Source organism: Amblyomma americanum, chromosome 5 (assembly GCF_052857255.1).
Source record: "Amblyomma americanum isolate KBUSLIRL-KWMA chromosome 5, ASM5285725v1, whole genome shotgun sequence".
NCBI lineage: Eukaryota > Metazoa > Arthropoda > Arachnida > Ixodida > Ixodidae > Amblyomma > Amblyomma americanum.
The window spans coordinates 168820133-168836196 of record NC_135501.1 but is presented as its reverse complement, the minus strand read 5'-3'; the positions used below and the strand labels follow the sequence as shown (position 1 = coordinate 168836196).

Here is a 16064-nt window from a genome sequence, read left to right as displayed (position 1 = left end):
ACGTCGGGCGATTCTCATGATCCTGATAGCGCGACAATGCAGAGAGCGCCGCTACAATGGAGAGAGGGCTCTATCCGCGACCATATAGAAGGAAGGGATTTTCCCCTTTCATCTACCACTGCCTGCTTCGTCATACTATCAGGGTCATGGCAATCGCCCGACGCCATTGGCTTAAAGGGAGTCCTCTGACCGGGAAAATCCGCTGCGTTCTTCAGTTGTGTACGACTCTAGTCAATCAGTAATGATCCATCGGATGGAGCTCACATGTCCGTTGTACTTTTACATGTAGCCGCATTTTTTCGCCGGGGAAATCGGTTCCGCACCAATATCATTTTAAGCCTCGATTTCCTCCCGATTATGAGCAGTGGCAACGGATTCCGCTCTCTCTTGACGCTGAATACTTTTGTTTAAATGTAATATCTCAGTATTTCAATTCGGGACTCATCCTTTGGGGGCATGTCCCGGCGATGGAGTGAGCGTGCTGGTTTCTTTTTTGCATGCGGTTCGTACACCACGGCTTCTCTTCTTCTCTTACGGGCGTGCTGCTGAGCAGTCGTTCCACCTAGTGCGGTGGAGGAGGCCAGACAAGTGGTGGGAGACTTGAAAGAAACCCTGCTGGAGAAGATCAAGAACTCAGATTGGATCAAGGATACCATGTGGTGCCTGATGTTTGGGAAGGCCAGGAACATGCGCCTCATCACAGGCTACCCCAAAGAGTTCGCCACTGAGAGTCTTGTGGAAAACTTCTACGGTGAGCATTCAACAATGCACTCACCATGGTCCTGTTTCTTCCTTTTGTGTGTTGATGAGGCGCAGGTTGTATACCGGCTGTTCGAGTCACTCATTTCACACCCTATGTGGGTAGTCTGAAAACTAACTTGTAATTTTCTTGATTAATTTGACTTCATATGACGGATTAGTTTGCATCAAACACCCATACTGAGAATTTAAGACCTGCCGAGCGCTGACCATCTCTTTGACTGCTGACTTAGTAAACGAGGTCCGTCTGTCATTTCTATCTGACTGCACCATCTGGCCCGTTCCTCTTCCAAACCCACTGAGAGATTATTTCTAAGAACGAAACCGCTTCATACATGAATACTTCTAAATGGCTATCCTCCGACTAATCTTGAAAGCGCACATAAACTGATGAATTGGAGACACAAAACTCGGACAGAATTTCTGGAAATACTGCTTCAACAAAGAGTGGGCGCAAGAGCTTGGGTAGCATAGAATCTCAGCATACGGATTCACACCTCCTCATATGCTTTCGCTGGGCCGGGCAAACTAAGACACAGTTTCCCATTCATGAAGCCTTCGGCACTCGTCACCGAAGTCACATGCGTCACTGCAGACGTATGTGCGGGTGCTACACAGACAAAACTGTAGATGTCGTCATGTGTTGCCACATAAAGTGTTGGAGCTATACTGACCAGCTGTAATAATGCCAGGTAGTTGTGACGGCAGTCCGGCAGTCAAGAAGACACCGAAAAGGCTTCCAAAATAAGCTATGGGGAACCTGCGCTGCCAAGGTGGCACTGCAGTTGTTCCATTCGGTGACTCCAAACTGCTTTTGTCAGCCGCTTGGGCCGCAGCAAACGCGAGAACACATTCTGCGCGATTAGATAACTGCGTTTGGCTGACAGCATTCATTGCCTAGCTTCTCTCGGCGTAGCCCAGATAGCTGATGCACGGCACGTGCGCATTCGACAAAGCGCGGAGGCTCACGCCAATAAGCGCCTGAAGGTGGCGCGGAAAAGTAGTAATCGTACTACCCAAAACTGCTTGCTCTTCTCGCTAGGCAGTGTGTTATGGCGCTGCAATCGGCACCGGAAACTTCAGCGCAAGTTCCCCACTGGAGCTGGCTCGAGCCCTCAATGAACTGAATGACTCGGCGGCGACGGAATCAACAAGCGTGCTCGGCGGTCGTCGAACAGAATCCGCACCGCTCTCGGCCGCGCCCAATTTAAAGCCATCCGAGAAGCTTCGAGATAAAGCGCCAAAAGCAGCTACAAAAATCTAGAACAAGGTAGAAGCGGTTGTGCGGCTACGATCATTCGAGATAAAACTGTTCGCATCTAGCGTCAGAAAGTGATAAGTGACAAACTAAAGTACAAGGCTTCGGTGCAATATAACGGTTTTTTTATTCTACTCATTCTTTGTTTGTGATTGGCTCAAGCACGCTCTGCACCTCGTTCAGTCTTTGTCATTGGCTCAAGACAAGCCGTGGCAGGAACATGGCGTCGCTTTAGATGCTCAGGTATTACGTCGAGCGAAAGAAAGAAACCAAATTAAAAATGAAATAAAATGAAGGGAAACTGTTTAATGAGAACTGTCCTGATATCAATTATAACATCCCCGGTTTGGCAATGTGTCCATTTCAAGCATACCTGCAGCAGTTTTGTTAAACGCGGTGAACAATTAACAAAAGCACTTTTTTTTCTTTCTTCACTGACATTGCTGAAGCGGGTTTCCCGACAACTGGCCCCTCGGATTTCTTCACTCCGTATTTTGAGTCGCACCGTATCCTGACGACCCGCTTTCATACCGAGAATGTTACCGACAACTTCACGACAGGCGTGGCCACCGCTTTCTACAATGGAGGCAGAAACAAAGTCATCATACTTCCCGACCTTCTCAAGCCACCGGTATTCATTCACGGTGGTCCGGCTGCAATAAACTACGGAGGTCTGGGGCAGGTACGACTGTAATTAACACCTCTTTTTGCGCTAGTTGGTGCATACTTGAATTGGAGAAAAAAATAGCGCCAAAGCATGCACACCTCAAGAAAGAACGAAGACGAGACACAAGCGCAATTCAAGTACAACGGTAAATTGTGGCCGCATACTAGAATGAACTCGACGCGCACTAGTGCCTAAGAAAAATCTATTTATCACGCGGCACCATTGCTAGTTCTCTCACGTCCTCTGACGAATGAAGGACGATTGTCTTAAACTCTGCTAAGGACATATAATCTAAGCCAATTTTATTTCACAAACCATCTTTGAAAGACTAAGCCGCATCATCTTCTCTGAAAACCATCCTTCAGGGCAAAGTTTGTACACTGTTAGCAAACGGTTATCTTTATCGAGATTTAAAAGTCAACTGGAAACAAAATGAGTTCCGTTCCTCATTGTGTTCCAGTTGTCAATTAGGGGGGCATAAACTAAGCATGACCTAATTCTATTCCCGCCTTAAAATGCGTTTTTCGGTCTGTTTGCTAACATAAAACTACGTGTAGGCCCACGTTAGACGCATTTATTTTCTACTGACTTTTGCAAACAACGGCCGAGTTTATAATGTAAAAAATATTCCGCCACAAGAGAACAATATTTACTTTCTAATTACATTCAATTTAATTTCGAGCAGAGTTTCTAATTTCAGTACAAAGCGAGTGCTTCCTCTACTTCGATCATCAAGAATGCAAAGAAGCAACCAACTATAACAATCTGTGCAGCACTGAAGAAAATTTTGCGTTCGCGTATTGTTACCGACTTGCTAACTACAAAAATCCAGAAGACGCAGTTCTTGACCTCACAGTCGTCACCTCACACATCTCTTGTACCGCATTCCCACGGACAGCCAGGTCGGAGCCGGCTGTAGCTTTCGTTCGAATTAAAACACGTTTGTGACAGCGACAGCGCCGCCTATTAAGCAGGGCACTTCACTTCCTGAATGCGAATGTTTACATGTGTCAATTTACGGCTTCATTTTCGCCTTGTCTTGACCTAGATAACGACTTGCGCTGCAAAAAAAAGCTTGATATATAAAGTGTACAGCTTACCTAAACGTTTTAGGCAAGTTATAAGCCTAATATATCTTGTGCAACGCAAAGTTTCACAACAGCGGCGACAGCTTTAACGCCAAGGGCGAACGTGACCAACGGGAACCGTCACTGTAAATTCCTTTTACTGTATATTTGTGCCTCAATGCTGAACATTGGATGAACAATGATTTTCATTCATTCTCTCAGCTACGCGCTTCACATTCCCCGGCATTTTTACCTTACTTTACTAATGGTTCTCTTTACTAATGGTTTTGCGGTCTTGTGACGTTGCGGCGCGCAGGCTGTCGGCCACGAAATGATGCATGGATTCGACGTTGGCAACATCGAGTTCTCCTACCAGAACAGTAAGCGCGATCTGCAAAGGACATGGACTATGCGGGAATACAACAAAAAGGTGCTCTGCCTTCGCGCTTCGTACCAACGGGTACGTATAGTCCTCGTGCATCTTCTATGTCGCAATTGGTTTTTGGTTTTTTGGGGAAAGGAAATGACGCAGTATCTGTCTCATATATCGTTGGACACCTGAACCGCGCCGTAAGGGAAGGGATACAGGAGGGAGTGAAAGAAGAAAGAGGTGCCGTAGTGGAGGGCTCCGGAATAATTTCGACCGCCTGGGCATCTCTTAACGTGCACTGACATCGCACAGTACACAGGCACCTTATCGTTTTGCCTCCATAAAAACGCAGCCGCCGCGGTCGGGTTCGAACACGGGAACTCCGGATCAGAAGTCGAGCGCCCTAACCACTGAGCCACTGCGGTGGGTCGTACCGATACGAGTTTGGTGCAATTTGCACGTGTTTGCTCTTCAAGGTAGCGCAGATCAAGCTACTACGTGAGCGCCAATAAGTTTTAATTTCCTAATAAGTGAGGTTACATCCTCCTTTTGTGTCTAGTTCTTGAGGTACCCAATTTCTTTAGCAGTATTGTGTTTTGTGATCGATTCGCATGTATCCTCATCGGCTAAGAATCAAGATTCATGTGTCAGTGCTTACACTGCGTACTTTGACCGTGAAATAAGGTGCGTGCTATTCAGTAACACTGGAAGAAGCTCCAGTAACAATAAACGAAGCATTACCCCGCATGTTATACAAGCTATTTATTTGCTCCCCTTGTAGTATGAAGTCATGTTGTGGGGGAAAATTTTATTTAATGGCGAAGATTTCAAGCACAGTATATATCATAATGTTTTCTTTAGCCCTAGCGGTTACGTTTGCTTGACAATGACCCTATTATTCCATTTGGGGCTAGCACACAAAAAAAAATGCAGGAAATGCAAAAGATACGCACGCAGAAAGTGCTCCAGACTCGCGTACTGTAACAGCCAGCTGAGACAACAGCGCTCATATCAGAGTCTCCAGAGCCGTACAGACTCCTTCCGTATGTACACCAAGCAGAGTTTCATCACTTCTAGACCCTCTTTGGTATCAGTACCGCGTTGGGGTCTTGGAAAAAGCTGAAAGTTGGCGCTCCATGGCCCGCCCTTATATCTGCTTGGTTTCTGACTGCGCTCATGTTTTAAGCAATCAAGACCAACTTACCCGGACGTTTACACACCTTGAAACAAATTATGCACGATGGCATGCATGAAATTATCATCACAGGGTGGTGACAGCAGTCAGGGAAGTATTCGTCAGCGACAGAGACGCAGGCTTGTGGGGAACTTGGGCGGTGTGTTCTTTTTTGTTGTTGTTGGGCATAGTTCTGCCCCGAATGACCAATACGATAATTCAGCGGTGGAGATGTCAGAAGTACGCAATCAGAAGACGTTTTGATTAGAACGCCAGTCGCGCTTCGCCGTGGCTGAAAATGACGCTAACTGCTAACTTTACTGATGAATGTGAGATTTCAAACATGAGCTACACGCCTCCATAAACTCCTCGAACGATCGCGGTTATTGCAGATGCTAACGCGAGTTGCTCATGATAATGATCTTCCCAGAGTGGTGTAGTCATGTCCAGCGAGCGGGTGGCTGAAAACCTTCAGGGCGCGTGGCGACAATAAAAGGCACATTGGGAAAACAAATATGAAAATCTTCTCAGCAGCGTCTCACCTCCACTGTTCTTCGGGTCTGCACACAAAGCAAGAAAAGACTATAAGCCACAGTGGTTAACAAGTTGTCCTTAACTGCGTTCCCACAACCAGTAATCACTCTCTGACAGTTCCAGCTGCCAAGGAGTTTAAATGACTCCGCAGCTTCCCGCTGTTGCGAGCCTCGTAGCTCAGGTAAACCTTCGAGGTGTTAAATCCTACATACCATACCATTGCACCCAAAGACAAATTACAAAAGGGCGATAACCATAGTTAATATCGGCGTGGACTAACCGTTCGACGGGAGGAGTAAGTGGCGCAGTTAGTCCCATTTTATTCGTTCTCCGCTTATTGTGGACTCTCCAAATGTAGGCGGAGACACACTCACGCGCGAGGACCCTGGACGAGCACATCGACTCGGAGGGCTTCGCCGACTTCGCGGGCGTCCTGCTTGCGTATGAGGCGTACAGGCGCCTACCGGACCACGTGCTCTCGAGGGCTGTGCCACATGTCGGGCTCAACGCAGACCAGTTATTCTTCGTGTTTCATTGCCTCAAGTGGTGCTCGACGACTTCCGAGCGGCGTCGCGACCCGGCCTCGCCATATTGGCGCAGCCGCTCTCGCTGCATCGTGCCCCTGCAGAATATGCCGGAGTTCGCGAAGGCGTTTTACTGCAAACAGGGGGATCTTATGAATCCGGCAGAAAGGTGCTCTTTCTGGTAAAGCCCTGAGGCCGAAATAAACGCTTCACGTTGTATTACTCGCATCGGTTAAACGTCATCTGCTTTACTTAACCACAGCCGTGGTTGCGGCTAACCTCACATTAATTGTGTTTGGGACGCCTATGAGCAGTTCTTACTATACACGGTGTTCATTTTTCTTCGAAATAATCCAATGCACCGCCCTTATTTTATTTTTATTTTTTTTTGCTGAATTACTTTTCAACGAGGACACTTGCAATGTTTCTCGAGGTTAGCGATAAAAAATTTGTAAAAAATAAACTTGGTCACACATGACTATGAAACTTTCTTCATTTAAATGAAAGACATCGCGCCTTCATAGGTTCTAAAATTAGCTCATTTTGTTTTTTTTTTTTTTTCAATAGAAAACACGGAAGAAAGTACAAGAAATGAAATCTGAAATTCTTTATCAAATTTTATGTTCTCTCTGTAGTTATTCCAAATATTTTTCTAAGCAGTCCAGAAGGTAATGAGCTGCTAAAAATGTTTCAGACGTCAAAAAACGTAAGGCCTGTAATTAAAAGCCAGAATTTCAAAATTTTGCTTTTTTAGGCACATTCACTCCTCAATTTATAGTGAGGTGGCCATAATAAAATTATTAATTGAGCCTAGTAAGTTGCCCAGTACCATTCAATGGCATTTATTTCTGAAAGATTTATCAGAATGGGTTTTTTTTTTAACCGAGAAAACGATTTTGAAAGTTGACTCCTTGAGTTCAACCTCGCCGTTGCTCGATGCTTGCTCTATCACTACAGTGCACGCTAGAGCCGACGTCAAGAGGGCACACGAGCAACACTACACGGTGCTCCAAGTGGATGCTCCTGATATCTCGGTGCTCAAAGATCGGCTAGCGCGTTCATTCACATTTCGTCCCTTTTAACTCTTGAGTCGCCGACTATGACTAAGTCCAGCATGAAGCGTTGAGAGAGATAAAGGCTTGACGGGTTGAAACCCGCGTATTCCCGCGTAGCGCTCTTGTAAAGCGCCTAGTTATAAAGTTTAGCTTTATTTTCTTTAATAATTTCTTCGGGCATCCAGAGGGCTATGTCACGCTTGATAGGTGTCTGCGCCCATGAATACTTCATCTTCCTGCCAAGTGCTTCACAGTCCCACCAACGATGTCGCAAACACTCCTGCCCTGTGAGGTGGCGAAAACATTCTATTCTGCTAGAAAATTGAAACCGCTCTTCTCGGAGCGGTTTTAACTCTGATTGCTCAGACCGCAGAGTGCGAATCCTGGCCGAAGGGCAGCTCAGCACTCTTTACGTTGAGGAACAAAGGTCATTCTGCTTGAGCTCAAACTGGGCAAACAGGGCAAAAAGGGGCAACGAATTTTCTTTGAAATGCTGATATTGAGAGATTTGCCGCTAGCCTTCGCAGCTTCGAGGCTGAGCTGATGAAGATGTTGCTGCGATTATTCATTGTTCAGGTCATTCCAGTATAGAGAAACGCTTGATACTGCTGTTCCCCGTAGTAGGAGCGCACTACCGATCCCACATTAACTCTCCACGAAGAGAACCATAAAATAAGGCGCCTCGCTAAAAATAGCATCTTTAGTAAAACATTAAGAAGTTGGATTGCGCGAATAAGTCAAGGACAGGAGACATAGGAATGAAAACTACATCACGGCACCAACTGTATTATGCTACTGTTCTTGTATTATTCTTGCAGTCCTACCTTTTAATGAAATGAATCAACTATCCTGCAAGAACTTTCTACTGGAGCACATCGGTAAAATAACGCACTCTACACAAGGGTGCTTTAACGCTTGTACGTGGGTGCTCGAGTAAGGGGCATCTCGCAGATGTATTTCTGCAGCCTCCCGCCGAATTGTCTCCAGCGTCGGATGTAGGCGTACAGGGCATCCCCAGGACACTTTCTGCAGTTGCCGTCTCTGTGGCCGTGCAGTGTGTAGTTCGGACGGATCTTGCCCTGCGGAGAGCGGCGGACATTAGACTGTGAATGCTGGCCCAGGGGATGGCCTCAACTGGAGTGAGAAAGCGTTGGCTATTGCAACGATAGTTGTCATAAAAAGACAGGCGTCCATTGAGCCCGTATACTCTACAGAGCTGTTCTTGCTCCGGGAGACCTCGTACCACAGCATTCAAACCGCCAAATGGCACGTATGTCTTCCTAGTACAAGGAAGGGACACTGGATACTCCAACAAGCTGCTCTAAAACCAATCGGCCTTCATATCATTACGCCTCCTTCCCCGCTCCCAGACAGCCTCCAAATCGCCCCCATTTCGATAAACGTTGCAGACGATACCAGCCAAGGCAGACGTTTTGCTCGCGTTAACAATAATGGTCGCCCTCTTCATGCGACAATCGTCTCTGCAGACGCATCGCGAACTCACGTCGGAGCAGCAGCTTATTCAATTGCGAATGTGCAACCAGGTAGTGACGCACATGCATGCTCCTTAAACTGATCGCCCTCTACACCGACCCCACTGACCCTCTCGAGAATTAACATGTTCAGGACCTCTCCACAGCATCACTAAACCCTCAGGATATACCATATAGACCGATTCTATACAGGCTATACGCGCAGTTGATAGGTGTCGAACTCCTGTACGGCTATGGGATTACCTTCAAGATGCTCTCAGCAAACTACTTCGCCACACTGCGACACTGAGGTAGATTTCTGATCACGCTGGAACCCCAGGCAATGAGGCGGTGCATCGCCTCTTCCGCGAGGTTCAAAACCGGACGCCTGGGATTCCCGGTCCTTATGCACGCACGTCTGACACTACTCTCCGCTAAAAACATGAAATAAATGTTTACTATGACAACATTAGACAAAACACTTCGTACACTTCATGTTGCGGACAAATCAATCACCACTACGCGACAACGCATTCTTCGAGACGCATAAACCTGAATACAGTCCTTACTCGTTCCTGTTCTTATATCCACCGTGCGAAACTCCACCGCATGCCCGAAATCTTTGCTAATTCAAAACATTCTCGTTTCTCCTGCCCCGTTGCTATTCAGTCCCCTCACTTTCCATACCCTACTCTCCCAACTTAGCGTCCTCGGCTAACCTTAGACCAGCCGACGGGATAGTGGTTTTGGTGACCCAAGACATCCTCGACGCTTAATATTTATTTGAAATAAATCTCTCGGTCGTCTTAGGTCATCTGGACGATATTAACTGCCTAATCTTCTATTCATAACGGCATATGCGCAGTCTATTTCATAAGTTATCGCGGTGAACGCGCGGGCATACGCAGTGAACGCATTGAAAAAGCTCCCCGCACTTTGATGTTATCCAGGTAAGTTTAGATCTGCATTATTACCCATGCCAGGTCTGCTAGCTAGTTCACAAAAGCGCCAAAATCAATCTCTGCGTTAAGAAGAAAACATGCCATTTTAAAACAAAACTACATCTGTTTTGTTCACTGACCCATGCGGGCGGAATGGGCTTAGATCACCATGGCTTTTACTCGCTTCTACGCAAGACCACTGAGAGGTGAAAATCGAAAATCCGAGGAGTCGAGGCAGCAGTTATACAAAACACCGTTGGCAGCCAAAGCCGAGCCGTCAGGTGATCGAAAGTTTTTAGACCTGTGCACATTCACATCACTACAACAGTAATCAGCCCATAGAACTGCCTTATCGTTACTGTAGAAGGTGCAGAGACCTTCCTGCTGTCATGAGCAGGTTGGAAACACAGCACTCCGGACAGTCAAAGCTCATGCCAGGGCCAACCTTCAGCATGGCAGTACTGCTATTTCCAACATAAACACTCTTTTGTTTGGTCTAGGTGGGACTGTCATGCACCTCCTGCAAATACAGAAGCCATTCAAGGGACGCTGAGGACAACAAGACTCAAATTATTGTTCTAAGTAAAATTGATTCTACGGCTATTTATTGCTATGTGTGAATTTTTCCGGCCGCAAAGAACGCCTTTATTTACGAGAAAATTCTATTTAAGAAGATTCCCGCAAGTCGAATCGACTCAGTCTCGTGATGCCATTGCCACAAAAGGATGGGCTGCAACCGTTTTGTAATGAATGTGATGCAGCGTATCCTGAGGGGTGCGCGCTAAAAATCGGTGTCAAAGCAAGCAGTTTACCTTCGAAATCAGTCGATGATGGCGACACCCTATTTCAGTTTAGGTCTCTTTTTTTTGGCATTTGAAACCTCCATTCAGATGAGAGCGGTGTCCGTTCATGCTTAGACCGTGATACTTATCGACACTGGCCAGCTTCTCTACGTCCTTAGTATCCCTTTTAAAGTTTTCGGATTCATAGTGTCATGGGCCATCGTCTTAGTACCCATAATATCATTGGTTGATCCGGAGAGTACGTAGGACCTACAATATACAGACCATCGGAAAAGAGGACAAGACAAAAGCACAGTGGTTTCATCGAATAATTACATGTACAGCATGAGCATGACATCTAACCTCGCCCATAAAAAAGTCTAGCTTTTTAGAATGTGGATTACCTGTATTACACACCCTAGAGTTTCTCTAGTACATTCCCTCCCAAGCTAGGTTTCCTCAAGCCACAACCTCAGATCACAATTCTGATATGCCTCAGCTTAGTCTGTAGCGAATACACTCCTCTGCCCTGTTCCAATGCATTCAAACTCACTGACTGACCAGAATGAACACTTCGCTGAATCGTACCAGGGCGACTCCACACTGCAGAAGCTTCTTCAAGGCCCACAGTGCCCTTGGGGTCGGCAGGTGTCGCGAGAAGTCGCCGATGACGGCAGCAGCGAGCGCCTCATTGTTGTGTTCTTTAGTGTGCTTTCCGACGACGTCCCAGCCTCGGGACACGTACACCAGTCCGTCACCCCCAATGAGAAAATTGTAGCCAAGGTCGTACCAGCCTGGACAAACACGTGCGACATGGAAGAAACAAGAACAGAGCATAATGGGTTAGCGAAGAAGATCGACATAAAGATACCCTCCCTGAGATCAAGAACTAAACCTCAGTGAGACGGCGAGTTCAGCTAGTTGGTACATATTGCCTGTGAATAACAGCGCAGAGACAAGGGACAAAGGAAGCAGACAGGACCAAAAACAGGAAATGGGCATGACCTGGCGTGTTCGCGTCATGCAAAACGGTGGGCAGATCGCAAATTTTTCCTTGGGGTAAGGGAGTGGATTTCAAGGAAAAGCATACGTAGCGGGGGGCGACAGAGTCGGCTAGGTAGAGGAAGTAAAAACGCTTCCTACAATGAAGTGGCGGTCACCGGCTGAGGACATGCATGGTTAATTGGAGATCAATCCGAGAGACCTTGATCCTGCGGGGTACGTAGTCGTGATGATGATAATCCCGACCACGACAATGGTTTTTCCGGAGAATATCTCTCATGCAACTATCCCTCTAAATTACTCCCAAATTCTTCGCCTTATTTCTAGGAGGGAATGGAAGCAACGAACCATTACGAAAACATCAGTCCTTTCTTGAAACTGCCCACTCAACAGACCACGCAGGAACAGAAGATACTCAAGTCATCAGAGCGTACAGTTGTCTTCGTGTTTAGTGCTCCGATATGCATGCTGCCGTACCACTGCGGCGTCGCCATGAGCTATGGTTTTGAACCTCTCTGATTAAGCTTCGGCTGTATCTACACCAGGTATCACCTCTCACTGCGCTTAGCAAAAGCGCCATCATCGCCTCCATTACCATCGCCATTCCTCCAGAGAAGTACGTCTTTGTTGACATGCACCATACACTCGGACAGCATCGTTGGCTTAGTTCGAGAATGAAAGGTCAGATCAATAGATTTAATATTCCCAACGAATACGTGTCCTCTCAGGATTAATACAGAGTTCCAGTTAAGTGTACAGTGCTTCACGATGAGGTCTCCGCGCTTAGCAAGCAGGTAGAATACACGTTTAAGAAGGCCACGGCACGTGTATCTCTGGTGTCCATGTGAAAGTTCTGCCAGTGCCGCATCCTCTCCGAGCACGTCCAGAAGTTGAAGCACTCCGGACCTTCCGTGTGGTGAACGAAGAACCGTGGCACGGGTTGAACTTTCAGCCATTCCTGGTTCCTGGGTGGCCGGGCACCCCATGCGAAACGAGGCACGAACCGGATGCCGGAACAGGCCATCAGCACACGGATTTTCGACTCGGGTAGCCACTGATGTCCCCACAAGTCTGCGAGCCCTGGTTCCAGTTGGCACAGATAAGAAGGCATGGAAATTATAACTGCAATCTTCACCTCATTGTACTGAAGAAGGGCTGTTGATGCTATACAGACCACTGTAGAGTACACTGCAAAAAGCACGCTACAACAAAAAGGTACAGCCATGGACAAACTGACCTGAAATGACGAGGCAAAGACCAAAAACTGTGGACAGCACTGATTAGCCGCGGGGACCAGAAATGACAACGAGATTAGCACCTAGCTGGCGTAAGAGAACCGAAAAGCACGCTAGGATCAGCGTAATCGTTAGGCTAGCATAGGAGTTTGCCTTTGTGGTTCCTTGCTTTGCATTCCAGCGACCAATGCCTGATTGCTTCCTTATATCAGAGGTTTTTTTGTGTTCTGCTTCTCTCACTCAGATCCCCAAGTCTACCTGTAGAAGCGTTAGCACCACAGGGAGACTGCATTCGAAAGCAAACGCTGCCAGCGCTTTGATGCGTTGTTCATCTCGCTGCTGATTCATTGTGTTGTTGTTTTTGTTGTTGCCTCAAAAGAGATTTACATTCTCGTAGCTGCACGGATTCGCGTGAACTTTTTTATCTTCCCTCCGTCGTTTCGGGTTAGCTTGTCCATGACTCTACTTTTCTATGGGCACAGATTACCACGCCACAGTTGTGGCTGCCGTAATGCATTCGAGCGCTTTCATTGGTCGGAGATAGATGACCAGTGACTTTCCATTGCACACCTGCATAGACATTAGGTCAATGTAAGCGTCGGTAGGTTAATTGTACTTGATTAAAGAAATATCTTTAATACACTGGCGTATGACAAGGAATGTGGTCGGAATTGGGTTACATAGACGGATAAGAAGTGTAACTACAGTAATGTGGGGATGATGAATTCCACTGTGTGAAAGGGCAGCTTTAGCCAATAAACGCCATGACGCAAGGCATTTTGGTTGCACAAGGCAGGGTAACGACCCTTCGATACATTTATTTCATCTTCTTAGAAAGTTGAACGAGACTGGCAGCAGACAAAGACAGGTAATGCTGAGACACGTAAGTTTTTCGACCCTTGTTCAGAAAGTGACAACGAAGTTTGGCCCCTCCCTCCCTCTCTCTTACCTGGTGTCGCATTCTGCAGCACAACTCCGACGAGAAGAACGCTGAATACAAGTCCGCTATAGCCATGCATGCAGAGTCGCCACGTCACAACGTGCGCCTTACCCGTTCGCAGCTTCGCTACCGCTCTGCTAGTTTCACGCAGGGCTGGCATTCGTACAATGGAAACACAGGAAGAAACACTCTGTCTGATCGAATGCAGCTTCTACGAGCGCACGAAACAATGCCGCTGCATAGTAGTGAAGGTTGCACTCCAGGCTCGGGTGAAATCTCTTTCATCTTTCGTGTTCTGTGAGTTCTATTTTGTAATCACTTCGCCGCTTATTTTTTTCCTCAAACTGTTATTTGGTGCTTTTTGGAGCAGTTATTTAATTATGTACTTTGGAGGTAGCATGATGTCTCGCTTCTTATGCCGGAATTGTTTCCTTTGTCATTATTGTTTGCATCTCAATCCCTTATGTGTACAGAAGAGAAGATGGATCCTATTCTTTGTCATGTGCTGTCTAAATTGCGTCATCTTTCCGCGAGAGACTAATCTTTCGCTCAAGGCCATCATTCCTCCTCTTTCTCTCCACGGCTGTCCGGAAAGTAGTGCTCGTATTTATTTATTTATTTATTTATTTATTTATTTATTTATTTATTTATTTATTTATTTATTTATTTATTTATTTATTTCTACAAATCCTTTCCAAGACTAATTTACCTGTGGAGACACTCCATGCATCGTGAAGAAAAATGTACAGAACGAAGCGCAAGAAAAAGGTTAAACAAGTAAAATCTATATTTTAGGTGCCACACAAACGATCGTAAAACAGAGGTCAAAACTCATCTGGCGAGGCTGCGGACACAACGTTAGCACATAGCTGATACCATTTGTGTGCGGTCAACAGTAAAAACAAATGTTTGAAGCAATCTTTAGCGGCATTGAATTATCCAAGAAACCCAGTGTGCTTGTTTCGTATTACGCGTGATGTGCATGCTTTAATATAATGCTGTTTGTTATTTCGAGCCGTGACATTTATAATAATATAACAAAGATATGAACTGCAAGAACGACATAACTGTTTACGCTTCCGCCGAACACGAAGAACCGGCGGATTTGCTCAATTGTACAACGAAAAGAGTGCAAGTTTCCTCCTGAAGCCGGGATGGTGTGAGGCGTAATGCAAGTTTTTGTGCTCATTCTGCTTCCTGAATTAACACTTCGTTCTTCAGGTTCCACACCTCGCGCAAGTCCTCCAGCCATGGACGCACCAGTGTTTTGTAGGCGGTTAAATTTACTTCCGAAAAGTTCTCTTGAGCCTGCGTACACCTGATTTGGCACAATTGGCACAATTGGCAGGGAGGTGCTGGAAGTGGTAAAGGAATACGTCTACTTAGGGCAGGTAGTGACAGCTGATCCGGATCATGAGAGGGAAATAACTAGAAGGATAAGAATGGGGTGGAGCACATATGGCAGGTTCTCTCAGATCATGAATAGCAGTTTACCAGTATCCCTCAAGAGGAAAGTGTACAACAGATGTATCTTACCGGTACTCGCCTACGGGGCAGAAACGTGGAGGCTAATGAAAAGGGTTCAGCTTAAGTTAATGACAACGCAGCGAGCCATGGAAAGAAAAATGGTAGGGGTAACGTTAAGAGACCGGAAGCGGGCAGAGTGGTTGAGGGAACAAACGCGGGTTAATGACATCCTAGTCGAAATCAAGAGGAAGAAATGGGCTTGGGCAGGGCATGTAATGCGAAGGCAAGGTAACCGCTGGCCCTTAAGGGTAACGGAGTGGATTTCAAGAGAAGGCAAGCATAGCAGGGGGGGGGGGGGGGGGGGGGGGCAGAAGGTTAGGTGGGCGGATGAGATTAAGATGTTTGCGGGCGTAGGGTGGGCGCAGCTGGCAAAGGACAGGGTTCATTGTAGAGACATGGGAGAGGCCTGTGCCCAGCATTGGGTGTAGTCAGGCTGATGATGGTGAATTTCCTTTCACTTCAAGCAAATTTTAATTTGCTCTTGAGGTAGCTTATCCTCTCATTAGCTTTACTGTTGAATGACCTCTAGCTCAGGATTGAAATAATAGTTGCACCAACGTACCTGTAATCACCTGCACGTCGAAGCAAATTTCCTTGTACCGAATAACCAAACTGTAATGGTTGGTATCTGTGTGATTTGGTGAAGCGTGTTGTTTTATTTTGAGCTAAGGACAACTGCCACTGTTATCACCGATCATTTATTATTCCAAGCACTAATTTAGCCAAATTTTGTCCTATTACTGTCTGACTTTCAGTG

At 46.4% G+C, this 16064-nt stretch overlaps 2 protein-coding genes across 3 annotated transcripts; one reads left to right on the top strand and one right to left on the bottom strand.

The window, feature by feature from the left end:
• The first annotated feature begins 456 nt into the window (after positions 1–456).
• Positions 457–6708, top strand: LOC144134326 (neprilysin-1-like). Its single transcript, XM_077667264.1, has 5 exons — positions 457–472; positions 554–751; positions 2467–2699; positions 4068–4211; positions 6188–6708. The coding sequence occupies exons 1-5, from the start codon at positions 457–459 to the stop codon at positions 6536–6538; spliced, it is 942 nt and encodes a 313-aa protein (XP_077523390.1). The 3' UTR covers positions 6539–6708.
• A 408-nt stretch (positions 6709–7116) lies between these two features.
• Positions 7117–13920, bottom strand: LOC144133014 (peptidoglycan recognition protein 1-like). Of its 2 annotated transcripts, none has more exons than XM_077665801.1 (4): positions 13790–13920; positions 12439–12685; positions 11165–11399; positions 7117–8487 (listed from the first exon to the last, which is right to left on the bottom strand). In XM_077665801.1, exons 1-4 carry the CDS (start codon positions 13857–13859, stop codon positions 8317–8319), a joined length of 723 nt encoding a protein of 240 aa, XP_077521927.1. In that variant the 5' UTR covers positions 13860–13920; the 3' UTR covers positions 7117–8316. The 2 variants fall into 2 exon arrangements, with proteins under 2 accessions (XP_077521927.1, XP_077521928.1); XM_077665802.1 differs by having other exon boundaries at positions 7122–8487; positions 11192–11399.
• Between the last annotated feature and the right edge of the window lie 2144 nt (positions 13921–16064).